This window comes from Aythya marila, assembly GCF_965140915.1.
Source record: "Aythya marila genome assembly, chromosome: 9".
NCBI classification, from domain to species: domain Eukaryota; kingdom Metazoa; phylum Chordata; class Aves; order Anseriformes; family Anatidae; genus Aythya; species Aythya marila.
The window spans coordinates 11,046,130-11,060,200 of NC_139050.1; the positions used below are offsets into that span (position 1 = coordinate 11,046,130).

Sequence of the window (14,071 nt, forward strand, 5' to 3'; positions counted from 1 at the left end):
CAGCTGTTTTTAGGCTGGGAGCAGAAAGGCGGGGGCGGGTGGCTTGCCCGTCATCGAATGTTTGCCATCTGTACAATGCTATCTTCTGTAAACACAGCAGCTAATGAGCGCGCTGCAATCTGCACACGGCGATGGCAGCCGGATTAATCGGGAGGAGAAAGTCCTCTGCGCACGTGGGCTTTAGCAGTCAGGTGCCGGGCTTGGGTCTCACTCCAGCCCCACAGATCGACCCCCATCCATCCTCATTAAGCACTGAAGTCAACCAGTGTAAGGGCAGAAGGCACCAAGCCAAGCTGGGGGTTGTCAGAGCACCAGCATGGCACAGGGGGATATTTTGCCTTTTCCTTCCCCAGTGTGAAACTCTCATGGCTCAGCCCGGGGCCATGGGTTTCATGCTTCAGTGCTGCCCACGGAGGCTGGTTTTGCCCAGCTATGGCAGCGGGAGCTGCTTTTTCTCCGTGCTTTTGAGTTTCACAGGCTGGGGGAAGTCTGGGAGGAGTGTAGGGTTACAGCACGGGAAGTTCTCCCTGCTCTGCAGAGCTGTGGACAGCCCCTCACTGCCCTGTCCCGTCCCTGTCCCAGCTCCTCACTTCCTCTGTCTGTAGCAACAAGTGAGTATTTGCTTTTTTTGTTGTTTTTCTTTTTCTCTTTTTTCCTTTTTCTGCCCCCACTCCTCAAGCTGTGGAGGGGAGGGAGGGACGGTGCTGGGGGATGTGCTTAGGCTTGAGCTGCTCAGGCTCTTGTAGTGCATTAGCTCATGCGAAAAACATTTCCGAGGCTCCTCTGGGCTGAGTTTTGGCGAGAAGAGAGGCTGACGAAGGGAGGGAGGTGAATGCTGCTTGCAGGCAGGGCCCGGGGAGCTGCTTGTGGGCAGGGTCTGGGTCTCCTGACCCCTCTGCTCCGTGGTCAGTGCTGCTCCACCATCACCTTGATGGAGCTGGTTTGTGCACAGTGGAGTGGGAATTGTGCAGGTGAGCACCTCTGACTAAGCTCAGCTGGATGGTCCTCGCTGCTGCCTCTGTGACGGGCCCTCATCCCTCATGGCCGGTGTCTACAGCACCCAGCAAGCAAAATCTGAGTCCCAGTGAATCAATGTTTCCCTGGTGGGCCCGGAGGGTAGCTTCTACCAGCAGCCATTGCATCTGCTGATGCTTCACTGCATTGCACAGCAGAAGGCAAAGTGCTTTTACACCGGCTGGGGACATACCCAAGGCAAATTCGAGCAAGAACTGAGGAGAAGGAATAAACCTGAAGAGCTGGGTTCCTGCCTTGCCTGCTGCAGTGGTTTCAGTGCACCCCAAAGCTCTGGTTGCACCAGTTGTGACTTGGCGTGTGGCATTTTACAGGAAATGCAGGGGAAGCCCACCAGGCTCTGGCACCCATGGGCATGCCCGAAGCAGGTGATGGGGCAACCTCAGCCACGCTGCTAAGCAGCAGGGCTAGGTTAAACACTGCTGGCTTTGGTGCGTGAAGGCCTTGTTAATATTAACAAGGTTGTGCAACACAGCCTGCCTCCCAGGGCGTGTGGGAGATTGCTAGGGGGTTTTAATTAGCGTCCCAAAGAACAGGGAGACGCCTGAGAGGGAGGGGACTGGGGTTGCTGCTGTCTCCTTTCCTCTTCCAGACCCCGTTTCCAGGCATTTCTCATAAACTCAGCCTCGTTTAGGCGTGGTTGGTTCGCAGCCCAGAGCCTCACCTGCAGCAGCCACGTGCTGTTCCCCAGCAGATCTACGCAGTTTGTGGCCGTGAGTCAGGGCTATATTTAGACCTATATATACATATGAGTGTACGTATCTACACAAGCACTGTGTCTGATGCAATGAATTGGGTTGTCTGACACTTGAGTGCTGCTAATAGCATATATCTATATATATACATATATATATAACAGCAGTAATAATGCTAGTGATCTTTACTGGCCATACAAGCCTGGGAGGGAAGGGGCTTGCTGACGTGGTGATTTTAGGTGCACATCAAAGAAGATAAAGTGAATAAAGCCTAAAGGAAGCCTGTGGTTATCTTCATGTCACGCTGATGTGCAGGCCCTCCTGAAGGCTTTCTAGCACAGCTGACCAAAGAGAGGCAGCGACATGAACAGGCTCATGCAGGGCAGAGGAACAAGAGGGGACATTGCAGAGCTTGCAGTGGGTTTGAACATGCTGAGTTGGACTGAGAGCAAACAAGTCTTGCAAGGAATAGGGGAAAAAAATGATCAAAAAATGATGATCCTATCCCAGAATACATGCAGGCACCGCAGAAGGCTTCCTGGCTGGGATTTTCCAGCTGGAAAGCCCCATGCAAGGTGCTCAGCTTGAAAGCGCCTTGCTCATGCTCCGTTGTGCCTGTGCCACCGTCACTGTACGTGCCTGCTGAGACCAAGCCCTGAGGAAAAGCACAGGGTCTGGAGCATCCCACTTGCACTTCTGGGGACTGAAATTGTGGCCAAAAAAAAAAGCTGTAATGCTAACCATTGCCCCATCTGAGTTAGCAGAGGAGACCACAGCAAAGCCCACATTTATTCGGCATCTCCCTGGGATGCCAGACCCAGCGTGTCCCCGTCACATGAGTGCAGAAGCGGGGCCAGGAGTGGCGACACGGCTGCACGCAGCACACTCAGCAATGCCCTGCCCCACGTCCTGCCCAAAAATAAGGTGCGTGGCCCCCCAGCAAAAAGCGAGGATTAAAAACGAGGCGTCCTCGAGACGGCCAGAGGGCGGCCTGCAGTATGTGGGGCAGCTGCAGACACAAACTCATAGCACAAAGCATTGCAGCTTGGTTGAATTTGTAAATGTTTCGCAGCAGTTTGCCTGTGCTCAGACAAGAAACCCTAGTTAGAGTCTAGGAACTGCATAGGGCAATTTCACAGGTTTAAAGCTATGTGTTTTAAATATAATTACTTAATTATTGCTTAGGATGCAGCTAGGAAAATGGGTGAACACTGCTTCTGGAAATGATTTAGGTCAGAGCAAGATAACGCAGAGGGAAGCAGCACTGTGATTTTTGTGTGACCAGTGTTTACCACGTACTGCTTGAAAACAGGCTGTTTTCCTAAAATGTGTAAGTCAAGGAGGTTGGGTAAAGGGGGTTACAAATTTGTTCACAACACTTTATTTTAAAGAGTGGCAGTGTGACGGTTTTAGAAAACTTTCCTTTACCAAAAGCAGATGGTAGATAAACTGGAAGGGTGTTTTTTTTTCTTTTTTATTTTTTATTTTTTTTCTTTTTTTCAGAGCTTGGCAAAAGCAGTAGATAGCAGCTGCGGAGAGGAAGAGAAGAAGAAGGTTTTGTGCTTGCTCCCAGGTATTATGAGCATTGACCTGCTCCCCACCATGGTAGGGCATCCAGTAGAGCTGGAGGGCAGCAGCGTGGCCAACCTTAACACATCCCTTCTCCCTCCCAGCCCTTTTCCACAGGCATTTCCAGCCCTTGCATGGGGCCGTAGGGATGCTGGGCACAGTCCCAGGGTTCACCGGCCCGATCCACGTCCCCTGCTTCCACTTCCAGCCCCGCCGGGCCGGCATGGACTGGCGTCGCTTCAGCGCCGTGGACGTGGAGCGGGTGGCCCGGGAGGTGGACGTGGCCACGCTCCAGGAGCACATCGCCAGTGTCACCTTCTGCAACCTGGACGGGGAGCAGTGCCCCCACTGTGGGCAGCCGGCGGACCCCGTGCTGCTGAAGGTGCTCAGGATGGCCCAGCTGAGCATTGAGTACCTGCTGCACTGTCAGGAGCACCTGGGGAACAGCCTGGCCACACACACACAGCGCCTCCAAGCCACCCGCGCCGAGCTGGCCCGAGCCCAGGACCTGGTGTCGGAGCAGGCAGCACAGCTCCGGGGAGCCAAGGAGGAGAACAGGAGGTGGAAGAAGCTGATGGCTACCCAGCAGCTCCTCCTGCAAGCCGGCCCCAGCAGCTACTGCAAGGTGTGTGGCGGAAAGGTGCAGAGCGCGTCCCCTGTGTGATGCTCTTTGCTGCATCCCGGTGCTGGCTTGTTGCCTCTGTGGAGACTACAAAGTCCTTGTCAGCCCAGGGGCTCCCTTTTTGGTGGACATGCAGGGGCAGGGGGTGAGAGCTCCATGGGCTGCAGGAGAGGAGGCTGGAAAGGGATGACTGGGAAGATCTTATGAGATCCGTGTGTCCTGGGGGATACCTCATGCCAGGAGGACTTGGAAATCCTCCAGCCCACTGGGGGGTTTCTGGAGGCTCCTGGTTTCAGTGGTGGTTTTGACTGTTATCTTGCTGCTGAGGCTTTCCCAGCCTTTCAGCAGAGAGACTGCCAGCCGTGCCTTTGTGTGCACATCTTCCCCCTCACCAAATCAACCCGCTTGCTTACTCCTGGAGGTCAGAAGGCCCCAGACCAGGTGGTTCAGGTTCATGCCCACAAACACTGCTCTCCCTTCCTGCATGGCCTGAGCAGACCCCATTACAAGCAGCGCCTCACTGCTGCTTTGCTTATGCTGGCCTGCTGGGGAAAGTCATGCCTCGTGTTTTCTCCTGAACCCCAAGGGGCTTCTTCTTTGGCTCCCACCAGAAGAAACTCCTAACACCTACGTACATCTGACACAACAGCCAAATCCCTCGAGGTCTCCCCTTTTGCTTTATGGCAGCAAACCTTTGCCATGCCAGGGATGTGGGGAGAGCCGCTTTCTGCTTCTGGCAGTCCTCCTGCTGACTCTCTCCCCCTCCCCAGTGCCACCTCTGTGACAAAGCCTTCATGAGCGATGTCTTCCTGCGAGCCCACGTGCAGCGCCGGCACGTGGAGGACACCGAGGCAGGTGAGCACTGAGATGGTTTCCCTGCGCTTTCCTACGACTTCTCATTTCTTCTCTGTTCCTGTGAATATTTGTAAATGTTTTCTGCTCACTGCCGCTCCCTGAAGCACGGGCAGGGTGTGTGGTCAGACACAAGACTGCAGGCACCCTTACAGCCCGTCTATGCACCTCAGGCTCCCCGAGGACCTTCCCTACCCGTGGGGATGGAGCCACAGTGGGGAGTCTGGGAGAGTGTTGTGCTTGAGTGGCAGAGGGATTCACCTTTTTTGCTCCTTTTGGCAAGGAATTGACGCTCTTGGACTTGGCAGATCAAAAAACTTTTGCTCTTTGCTGGCAGGTTGAAACCCCAGTCCAGGGCTGATGCAACACAACAGGTTTGTCTTTGCTCTGAGGCACCTTCCTGGGTGCAGCCCAAGACGTCCAAGCAGGGCACTTCAGCTGCTGCAGACAGCCAGCCCAGCTGCTCCTCTAGCCTCTAATCTCTCCAAGTTTATCAAAAAAATAAATAAATCAGAGGCCACTTTTCTCATGTTTTTTCCTGCAGCTGAGCCAGCTCCTTCTGCAGCCTGACACCCTGCGGCGAGTTTGCTCGGTGCTTTGGTGGGGTGTTGCTGGGTTTTTCTGGGTGTTTCTGTCACCTCTCCAAAGCAAAATCCCAGTAGGAGCTGGCAGATCACACCCTTGCTCACGGTGCCTCTGTTTCCCCAGGCTTTGCAGAAAGGCAGAAGATGAAGCGGGTGGAGCAAATGGAGCAGGAGGTTGAGGAGCTGAAGGAGAAGCTGCGTGAGACACAGCAGCAGCTGGCAGCGGAGAGGGAGGCAGAGAAGCTGCACAGGGAAAAGGTATGGAAAAAGAGGGAGGAGCAATGAAACGTGGGACATTTTTAAGCATAAGTGAAAAAGGCACTGAAAAACATCATACGGTGGGGCTTGTGTCTATTTATGTGGAAAATTTGCCCCAGAAGGTTCCTGTGGGAAATGTGAAGTGGGGGTAAATGTGGCACTTGTGTAAGTGTGCCTGCCCAAGGCTGTGCTGCCTTGTCCTCCCGTTGTGTGCAGCATGGGGAGCCCCAGGAGCATCGCTGCTCACGTGGCTGGTCCAGGGCAGAAGCCCCAGCCCTTGCCCAACCTGCTCTCTGCTCCTCAGCCAGGACATCTGCTCCAGTTTTTTTGTCCTCTTTAGGAAAAAGAGAGAGCTCACCAGCGAGAAGAGGAGAGCAGGAGAGATTTGGAAAGGTGGAAAGAGGAGGAGAGGATGAAACTGCGTGCAGAGATGGATGGCCTGAAGCAGCTCTTCCTTGGGGAGCTGAAGGACATTGCCAGCAGGAGCAGTGCAATGGAAGGGGTGAGCCAAAGAGACAGCAAGGGGACATCTGAGCTTGATGCCTTGCATGATCCAGGTGGCCTTGCAGGTTCAAAGCCTGAAGAGTCACCCCTTTTCCTGGGGCATGCATGCACTTTGGATTTGGGGGCAACAACTGGCTGAGGTGGGACTACCTGGGAGGAACAAAGAGCCTCCTGAGACCCCCCTGGGACAAGCTGCTCCTTCTCCATGCTGCAGAAACTGCAGGAGCTGCAGGCCAGAGAGACAGTGGTGTCCAGCCTGGGGACCCTGCAGGACGATGACTCTGATGAGATGCGGTGGCAGACACCAAGCTGGACAGAGCAGGAGAGGGCAGCCGTGCAGGTGAGCAGTGGGGTGCCTGTGTCCTCACCCCTGCCACACATCCCAGGAGGTGTGCTGGATGGAGATGAACCCACATCCGTGCACCTCTATGTGCATCTGCTCCCCGCATGTGTGGTCTCAGCTCAGTTTCTGGTAGCAATGAGCCCAGAAATGGGATCTGGAGGGCACCAAGGGCACGCCAAGGTGCCAGGTCAGCCCTGGAAAACCCTTCTTCACTGGAGCACTGTTGCAGCTCACTGCATGGAAAAGCATTTAAAGTAGCAAATGGACAGAAGAGATTTCTTTCCCCATGCATCAGCTGCCTTCTCACTCTCTAAAAACATCTGAACAAGGCCTTGGCATGCACAGCGCCTCTCAGTGTTGAGTGGGTTGGGACAGGCACAGCTGCTGTGGTGGCAGGTGTCCTTCAGAACCCAAAGAAATGGGATTTTGCCGTGCACTAATGCATTTGGGTGCCCCTGCCCATGAGGACCCCACAGCCCAAGGAGGGACACATGGGTGTGTTTAATTTGGCAGAGGACAGAGGGGAGGCAGGCACTGAAGGACCTGGAGAGGGAGCACCCAGACATCCTTGACACCTTGCCCAGGTGCCAAAGCACCTCACTCAGGAAAGGCCTTTGTGGTTTCTCTCCATCTCAGCTTCAAATCCCAAAGATACAGGTCTTGTCAGAAAAGCTGGGGGAGACCCTCTTTGCAGGTCAGCTTAGTGCCTCCTGATAATGGGAAAGAACGGATCTGCACACCTGAAGTGACTGTAGCTGGATTTCAAAGCCCAGGTCAAGAGAATACAGTTATTTTATTATAAAGGGGAAAGGCGATATGAAATGCAACAACCAAAGTTATCACAGCTGATGAGAAGACATAGGCTTGCCACCAGCAGATTTTGAAGTTGGCCATAGGTCTTCTGTAAGGCCAGTGATACCCTTTGCGGGACGCCTCCCTGGGGATGACAAGATGACCCGATTGGACTCACATGTCTGTTGGCTTGTAGATCACCAGAACGGCTTGCATTACAATTTGGAGCATCTTCTGCTCATTATCTGATCTGTGAATAGCACAGAGGTACAACAGCCTGGCACCTGCTGTGCGGTGGTTGTACCATGGAGGAGTATGCCCTGGCGGGTATGGTCTGCTTAAAGCTAAAAGCATTTTGGGGTGTATGTGTCCAGGTTAGGCTCCTGCTGTTTTCTGCTCCTTTTGTGGTCACCCAAAAGTATTGATGAAGAAATGACCTTTGAGTGATGCACAGTCTGTTTCTTCACAGACCAAGCTGCTGTCTGCAAACAAGCCTGAAGGTAATGATTGCTTTTTTAAGGTGAATCAGTTTGGGTCTAGATCAATTTTTCATAGCTAGGAGCCCTTCAGAGCATGCCGTCCTCTCTGTCTCCCACTACAAAAGCATGCCATGGAGTCCTCTCTGGGAAGCTGGCTGTGTGTCCTTTACCTGAAGGCACGGAGCAGACATCCTCCAGCCTCCTGACTGCCTGCTGCAACAGCATGGAGTACAGCTCCAGCTGCAAGCAGAAAACCCCTGTCTCTTTGGGTCTTTTTTTTTTTTTTTTTTTTTCCCCATAAAACTAAGAAGCTGGGACATGCTGTGGTTTCTTCTTTACAGCCTGGGTTTCCTATAATCAGGTGCCAGGGAGGAAGAGTGGGGACTTCCCAGCTCCCTGATGCCTGCTGTCCAGCATCTCGTCAGAAAACAAACAAAAATAGGATTTCAGACATGGATGGCTATTAGCAAATACCCTGCGGGTACATTGTCCACACCAATCCCAAGGGATGGCAAAGGGCTGTTTGGCCACTGACATCCTCCGGCTGGTGGCCCCAGAGGGTGGTGGTGCTGCTGCTGAGCACCCCGGGCTTTCCCTCAAGGATGCTCTCCAAGGCTTGGGGCCAGACTTGGGCCATCCTTGGACCCCATGGGCACAGATGTGTCGGAGCTTTCCATACAGTGAAACAAGGAGGTCAGAGCTTGCTTTTGTGCTCACCTTGGCCCTCACAAGCTTTTTTCATTCCTGCAGTGACCCGGCAGGTGACCAAAGTGCTGGCTGCTGAAGAATCCTCAGAAGAAGGTGGGCACTGGGAGTGAGACCATCTCTGTCCTGGCAACACCAGGACGAAGCTGGCATTTAGCTTTTGGGGTGTTGCACAGTGAGGATGAGGGGTGGTGGCACATGGTGGGGTGGGGACACGTACCTCCATGCCAGGTACAGCAGCACCATGATCAGCCCTGCGGGGAATGCTTCACCCTAGAAAGCTGCCCCAGGCAGCTGCTGCGCTGTGGGTGGGATTTTGGAAAAGCTGTGTCTGGGAATGACTCAAGCTGGAGGTGGAAGGCACCTCAAAGGGGGCCAGGGACCAGCTGGCTCCTCAGGGCACAGCCGGTGCCTTACTGCTCCCACCTTCACTGCAGGCGGGGAGGAGGATGCCCTGGGTGGGAGGCAGAGGCTGCTGGAAGCCCTGCGGAGAAACCCAAACCTCCTGAAGAAGTTTCGGCCCATCCTGGAGGAAACGCTGGAGGAAAAGCTGGAGAGTATGGGCGTCAAGAGGGTAAGTCTGTCCTTTTGCTGCTGGCACTTCCAGCCCTGAGCCAGTGCAGGGATGCAAGGAGTGCTGCGAACAGATTAATTATTTTGGAGCAACCAAAACACTAGCAGGGAGTGAAACAGCCCATGCGTGGAGCAGTCACAGCCTGAGAGGCAAACGGGAAGGTGGAGGCAGAAAGCACATGGTAGCGCAGGGAATAAACCGCCTCTGAGGTTGGTTATTAATAAATATCCAGCAGCTCTTTCTCTCAAGCAGCCTTTCATATGCTAAATCACCCAGGGCTCCCTCTCTTCCAGGGAAGGAGGGTGTGTGAGGGCACAGCAGCCTCTGTCACGGGGATTTCGAGAGGACTTTCACTGGTCCTTTTCATGCCAAGCATATTAAACAGGACCTCTTATGAATCTTGCCGAGCTCCCGGCAATGCAACACCACCACCTAGCACCTTGCCGAGCTGGTGCAACAGCAACCAGTGGCTGAAGCCTCATCATTGGACTGATAAGAACATTGCACTGGGAAAACGATGGGCTGGGGAAATGATGGGCTGGTACCACCCTTGGAGTATGGGCAGGTCTTGGGATGGAGCTCAGAGGATACTCATGAGATATGGGCAGTGCTGTTGATGGCTCGTGTCACCACCCGGTGCTGTGGAAGGACAGCTTGGCCACCCTTTTCTTTAGGTCATGACGGGGATCTCCACTCAGACCTACCAGCACCTCCGGGCTGTGGTCAGGCTTCAGCAGCAGCAGAGGGCTGCGAAATTTCCTGGTCTCCTCAACCTAAGGAGAGAGCTGATCCAAGCAGTGAAGAGGAAAGTCAAGCAACGCAAGAAACCTGGCATTGCTGCCCCTCGACAGCTCTCCATCATCCCAGGTGAGGTGACCTGTCCCTAGAGAGCAGCCATGGGGACCTGTGACCACCTGCTGATGGCTGTGGGATGCTGTTCCTTTAGGCAGCAGGGCAGCCCTTGGGCAGCTGGCAGCTGCATCCCTTCTCGTGGAGCTGTGCCAGCACCAGGCCCCCATTTCTGTGATTCACCTGCTGTGCCCCTTACAGGGACAGCCGTGTCCACAAGGGAGAAGCCCGTGGAGAGATGCCTGGTTGCAACCACACGGAGACCAGCTGGTGGGGTCAGCTCCTCCCAGCCCTGAGCTCAACATCTCCCAGAGCCACTGGGAAACTCCAGGTATCTCATGTGAATGGTCCCAGGGATGGTCTTGGATGTCATTTCCAGGAAAATAAGGTTTTGTATCCATCAGCAGTGCCACAAGGTCGTCCCTTTGCAAGGAGCTCAAACTTAGAGCAGGGGAGACCTGGCCACTAGTCCCTTCCCCAGGCAGAGACAAGCATCCTTCCCTTCTTCTTTGTCCATCTGTCCTCTTTGGGGGAAATTAAAACAGTGTTCATGCAACTGGTATCAAAACACTAAGTGTTAGAGAGTCAGATTAAGAAAAGGTCTCTGGAAAAAATCCCCAAATAATTGGAGTGATGCAATGGTGAAATTATTAAATTACTGAATATGACTTAAACATAACCTCAATTTTGGGGGGAGAGCTGATATAATTAAATTGTGAGCAGAGTCAGCATCACATTGCTTTTATAGAAATGGGGGGAGAAAAGAGGGGAGGGAGGGGGATTTTACAAAAAGATTTTTTTTATTATTTATTTTTTTTTATTGCAGTGAGGATGAAATTCTTGTCTTTATCTGGCAAAGTGAAAAAAAAAGAAGCGGAGATTCCTGGGGCACTTTGCAAGCCATGGAAATAGAGAGAGGGTCTCCTGTGTGGCATCCTGATGCAGCTGGGTTTTGCCATCTGCTCTAATTTTGCAAATACAGGATGAGCATCCTGCCCCACTGCCCCCTTCACCCTCCCCAGGCTCAGTCTGCAGGTGACAACAGCGACCTGGAGACCTCCTCCCCTGCCAAGCCACCAGCACCGGTGGCTGGTGACACAGGGGTGACGGTCCCTGTTCGGCCAAGCCCTGTGCGAGGGATGCTTGGTGGTGGCAGGGAAATGACAGTCCTCTGCCAGCAGCCACTGGATGGTGCCACAAGACCAGGAACGAGCTGCAGCGCAGCATCCCACCGTGCCAGGAGCTTTCAGCAGCATCTCACGGGCTGGGGCCACCCGCTCCCACCAGGCCCGGTGCCTGTGGCTGCTGTACCTGTTGACAAGTCCAAAGAGCAGCATGGGAGAGAGAGAAGGCAGCTCTTCTTGACCTTGTGTCCCTCTCTGCCAGCTCTCCCAAGTGTCCGAGGGAGACCCTGGCCCAAGCACACGGGGGCAGAGGAGCAAGCCACAGCTGTGGTTTCCTTCCTTCTTCCTTCTTGAGTGGGAACTCTGACCCAAAGGACGACCCTCTGCAGCATCACCAAGTGAGATTGGCTCTGCTTATAATGCTTGTCGGCATAAATGAAGTGTTTTCCAAATTCACTCTGGCTTTTGTACATCTGTAGCAGGGCGTGAAGTGATCTTGATCCCTCCAGAGTACAAAATTTTTAAAAATGCAGCTTCTCAACTTCGCTGTTTTCCAATCCACTCCACCACCAGTTCAAATTTCTATCTTTGCCTGTTCCTAAGTGCAAACATTTGCACGTGCATTTTGATGCTAGGGAGCAGAAAGCCTGGCCAGGGCTGAGCAGAACAGGGTGAATTCATTTCATTCCATCAAATAGCAAAAGTGCCTTCCAGATAACTGCTTGCCAACATGCAGAATACCACCACGTAATTTGTAAATCCACAGGTCCCCAGGGATGTATGCAGTCTGCTGTGTGCCTATACCCTCCCACATTGTGTGGGTCTGTAGCTACATACCTTGAAAAAGAATTGTTCATTTTAATCTTTCGACGTGAAGTAAGAACTATACCTGGTTTGTGTTATTCTTTCTGTAGAATGCTATTGCCAGATGTGTTACTTTATGGCTAATTTAACAAATGTTTTTCTTTTTGTTGAGTGGGGATCATAAGGAGAACTGCTTTTAATAAATTGAATAAAGGAGGGATGTTTTCATGCCATTCAGAGAGCTGCAGTTGGTGTCTCAGAAAAAGAAATGAGCCTTTTACCTGTAAAATAGGTGGAAGTAGAAGCAAATGTTTGCTCCTGTGTAAGGGGTGATAAAGGCAATTCACACACCTCTGGGCTGTGCTGGCATGATCCAAAACTGATGAGAAAAGACATTTTCTGCCCCAAAGAGCAAACAGCAGGACCAGGACAGCCAGAAGAAGCTGTTTCACCCCTGCTACATGGCAAGCTCAGTGTCAAGGCTGTGCCTTGCCCTGCACCTCCCTCTCCCAGCTGCTTCCCTTCCCTATGTCAGAGAATCAAAGAAATCATGCTGTGCCACCAACTGATGGCCAAACCTCAGTGTGTGCAGCTCCTGCACATGTTCACCTGCAGACAAATGCAGGAACCAGGCTTGTGTTCACTTTTCCAGCAGTTCTCGTGCCTGCGGTGCTTTCCAGCTGCTCCAATGAGCTTCAGGCACTCGATGCTGAGCCCAGATGGTGCCAGGCAGGTGGGGGAAAAAATTGCCTAAGACTGCGAAACTCCAAAAGTATCCTTGTGCTACAAGAAGCAAATAAATAGATATACACAGGGACAAGGCATTTTTGTTTCGGACTAAATGTTTTGAGCCAGCACGGTCCATAGGAAATGGCTCTCCAGGTGCTACTGGCTTCAGTGGGCATAGGGGGAGAGGATGCACAGTGGGCATGGAAGAGCCATGGATTATCACCAGCAATGGGAGAGGATGGAGGCATTTTTTCTCTTGTGTTATGGACTTCTTCCCCTAGGAAAAGCTGATTCTTCCCGTGCCCCTTTTTAGCGTGCTGTCCTCAATGGGCTGCAGTGGTGGAGACCTGCCGTGAGCCCTGTGCCTGGTAGCAGTGCTGCACAATCCTGCTGTGCTGTGCAATGCCAGAGCACCAGGGATGATCCCAAGCAGGCAAATCACGACAGCCAGGGGGATGTAAAACAAAACCAACTGAAACAAAGCCAACAGAAAGCGCATGGTGGCGGAGAAAGTCAGAAGTGCAAGCGGGGACTCTCGCTCGCAGCTGGGTTTCAATAGGCAGACAGGTGTCCTGATAATTCCTCCACACAAAGATGCCTTTGTAACTGCATTAAGGAAACAAATTCGGCTTCTCCCGTGGGAGAGCCAGAGCAGAACAAAAGCTGACTCCAAAACGCATTTCCCTTGCCCTGTAAAAACAAGATGTTGTAATGCCACGAAACAACTTTAACAGTGAAAGCAATGGGGAGGCTGCTGTGGGCAGAGATACCCCATGCAAACCACAGCCATCCTGCATGCTGCCGCCTCCTCCAGCACCTTGCAAAGCCCCAAAATGTCTCCTCTCCCTCTCCATCCTTTGCATCTGCTCTTCAAGTCAAATCCTGCCCAGCTGTGGGCTGTGGTTTTGCCTGTCCTCCAGTGCAAGCAGCCTAGTGTTCACCCCTCTGCCCTGACCCACCAGCCCCCGGGCAGGTAGCTCCATGCCTCCCACACCCTTGAATTCCCACAGGGCTTTGTTTTCCTTCCCCTCATTTTTTTGACCTTGTCTTCAGTTTATTGCAGCCTGGGGAGTTTTGCACAGTCTTCACCAGTTCCTGTGCCTAGTTTTTCACACTAGAAGCATCCCCTTTGGCTTCATCCTCTCTGGAGTCTCTGGGTGAAGCATGTTCAAAGCCAGCAGTGTGAAGGGCTAGCGGATTTAAGGAAGGAGAAACCACACAAATCAGGGGTCCCCTGTGGAAACGGGTCCTTTGCACAGCCATGTCACACTGGAGGGTCTATGAGAAAATCAAGGATGTCCTGACAAAACCAGCTAATGCATGCACAGGCAGCTTCCATATTTCAGGTACTGTGACATGGCCATGCCATTTAGGACATCCATGGGGCACACGCATGACCCCTTTCCATGTGTCAATGCAGCACAAATCCACCGAAGTTGCCTGTTGGGCCCTAGCCAGGAGCCTAATGCCATTGGAGTATAAATGCTCTTTGAAAGAATATATTTTGTGTTTTGTTTCTCTCAGTGACATCTGTCTTCATGGGATGCCATTTATTG

General features: G+C 52.7%; 1 protein-coding gene across 3 annotated transcripts; it reads left to right on the forward strand.

The window, feature by feature from the left end:
• Positions 1 to 263: 263 nt before the first annotated feature.
• Positions 264 to 12,039, forward strand: DZIP1L (DAZ interacting zinc finger protein 1 like). 3 transcript variants are annotated; one of them, XM_082767598.1, is made up of 14 exons: positions 264 to 611; positions 2,489 to 2,651; positions 3,231 to 3,300; positions 3,401 to 3,921; positions 4,689 to 4,773; positions 5,479 to 5,612; positions 5,953 to 6,114; positions 6,331 to 6,456; positions 7,721 to 7,751; positions 8,481 to 8,531; positions 8,873 to 9,009; positions 9,684 to 9,876; positions 10,060 to 10,189; positions 10,685 to 12,039. In XM_082767598.1, exons 4-13 carry the CDS (start codon positions 3,445 to 3,447, stop codon positions 10,152 to 10,154), a joined length of 1,491 nt encoding a protein of 496 aa, XP_082623724.1. In that variant the 5' UTR covers positions 264 to 611; positions 2,489 to 2,651; positions 3,231 to 3,300; positions 3,401 to 3,444; the 3' UTR covers positions 10,155 to 10,189; positions 10,685 to 12,039. The 3 variants fall into 3 exon arrangements, with proteins under 3 accessions (XP_082623724.1, XP_082623723.1, XP_082623725.1); XM_082767597.1 differs by lacking the exon at positions 2,489 to 2,651; XM_082767599.1 differs by lacking the exons at positions 2,489 to 2,651; positions 10,060 to 10,189.
• Positions 12,040 to 14,071: the final 2,032 nt, after the last annotated feature.

Excerpts from the sequence above, each read along its gene's own strand:
- DZIP1L (XM_082767598.1), top strand. The coding sequence starts at position 3,445 with ATGCTGGGCACAGTCCCAGGGTTCACCGGCCCGATCCACGTCCCCTGC. Across the intron at positions 6,457-7,720 it reads AGGAGAGGGCAGCCGTGCAG|ACCAAGCTGCTGTCTGCAAA; the intron begins GTGAGCAGTGGG and ends GTTTCTTCACAG. Across the intron at positions 7,752-8,480 it reads GTCTGCAAACAAGCCTGAAG|TGACCCGGCAGGTGACCAAA; the intron begins GTAATGATTGCT and ends TCATTCCTGCAG.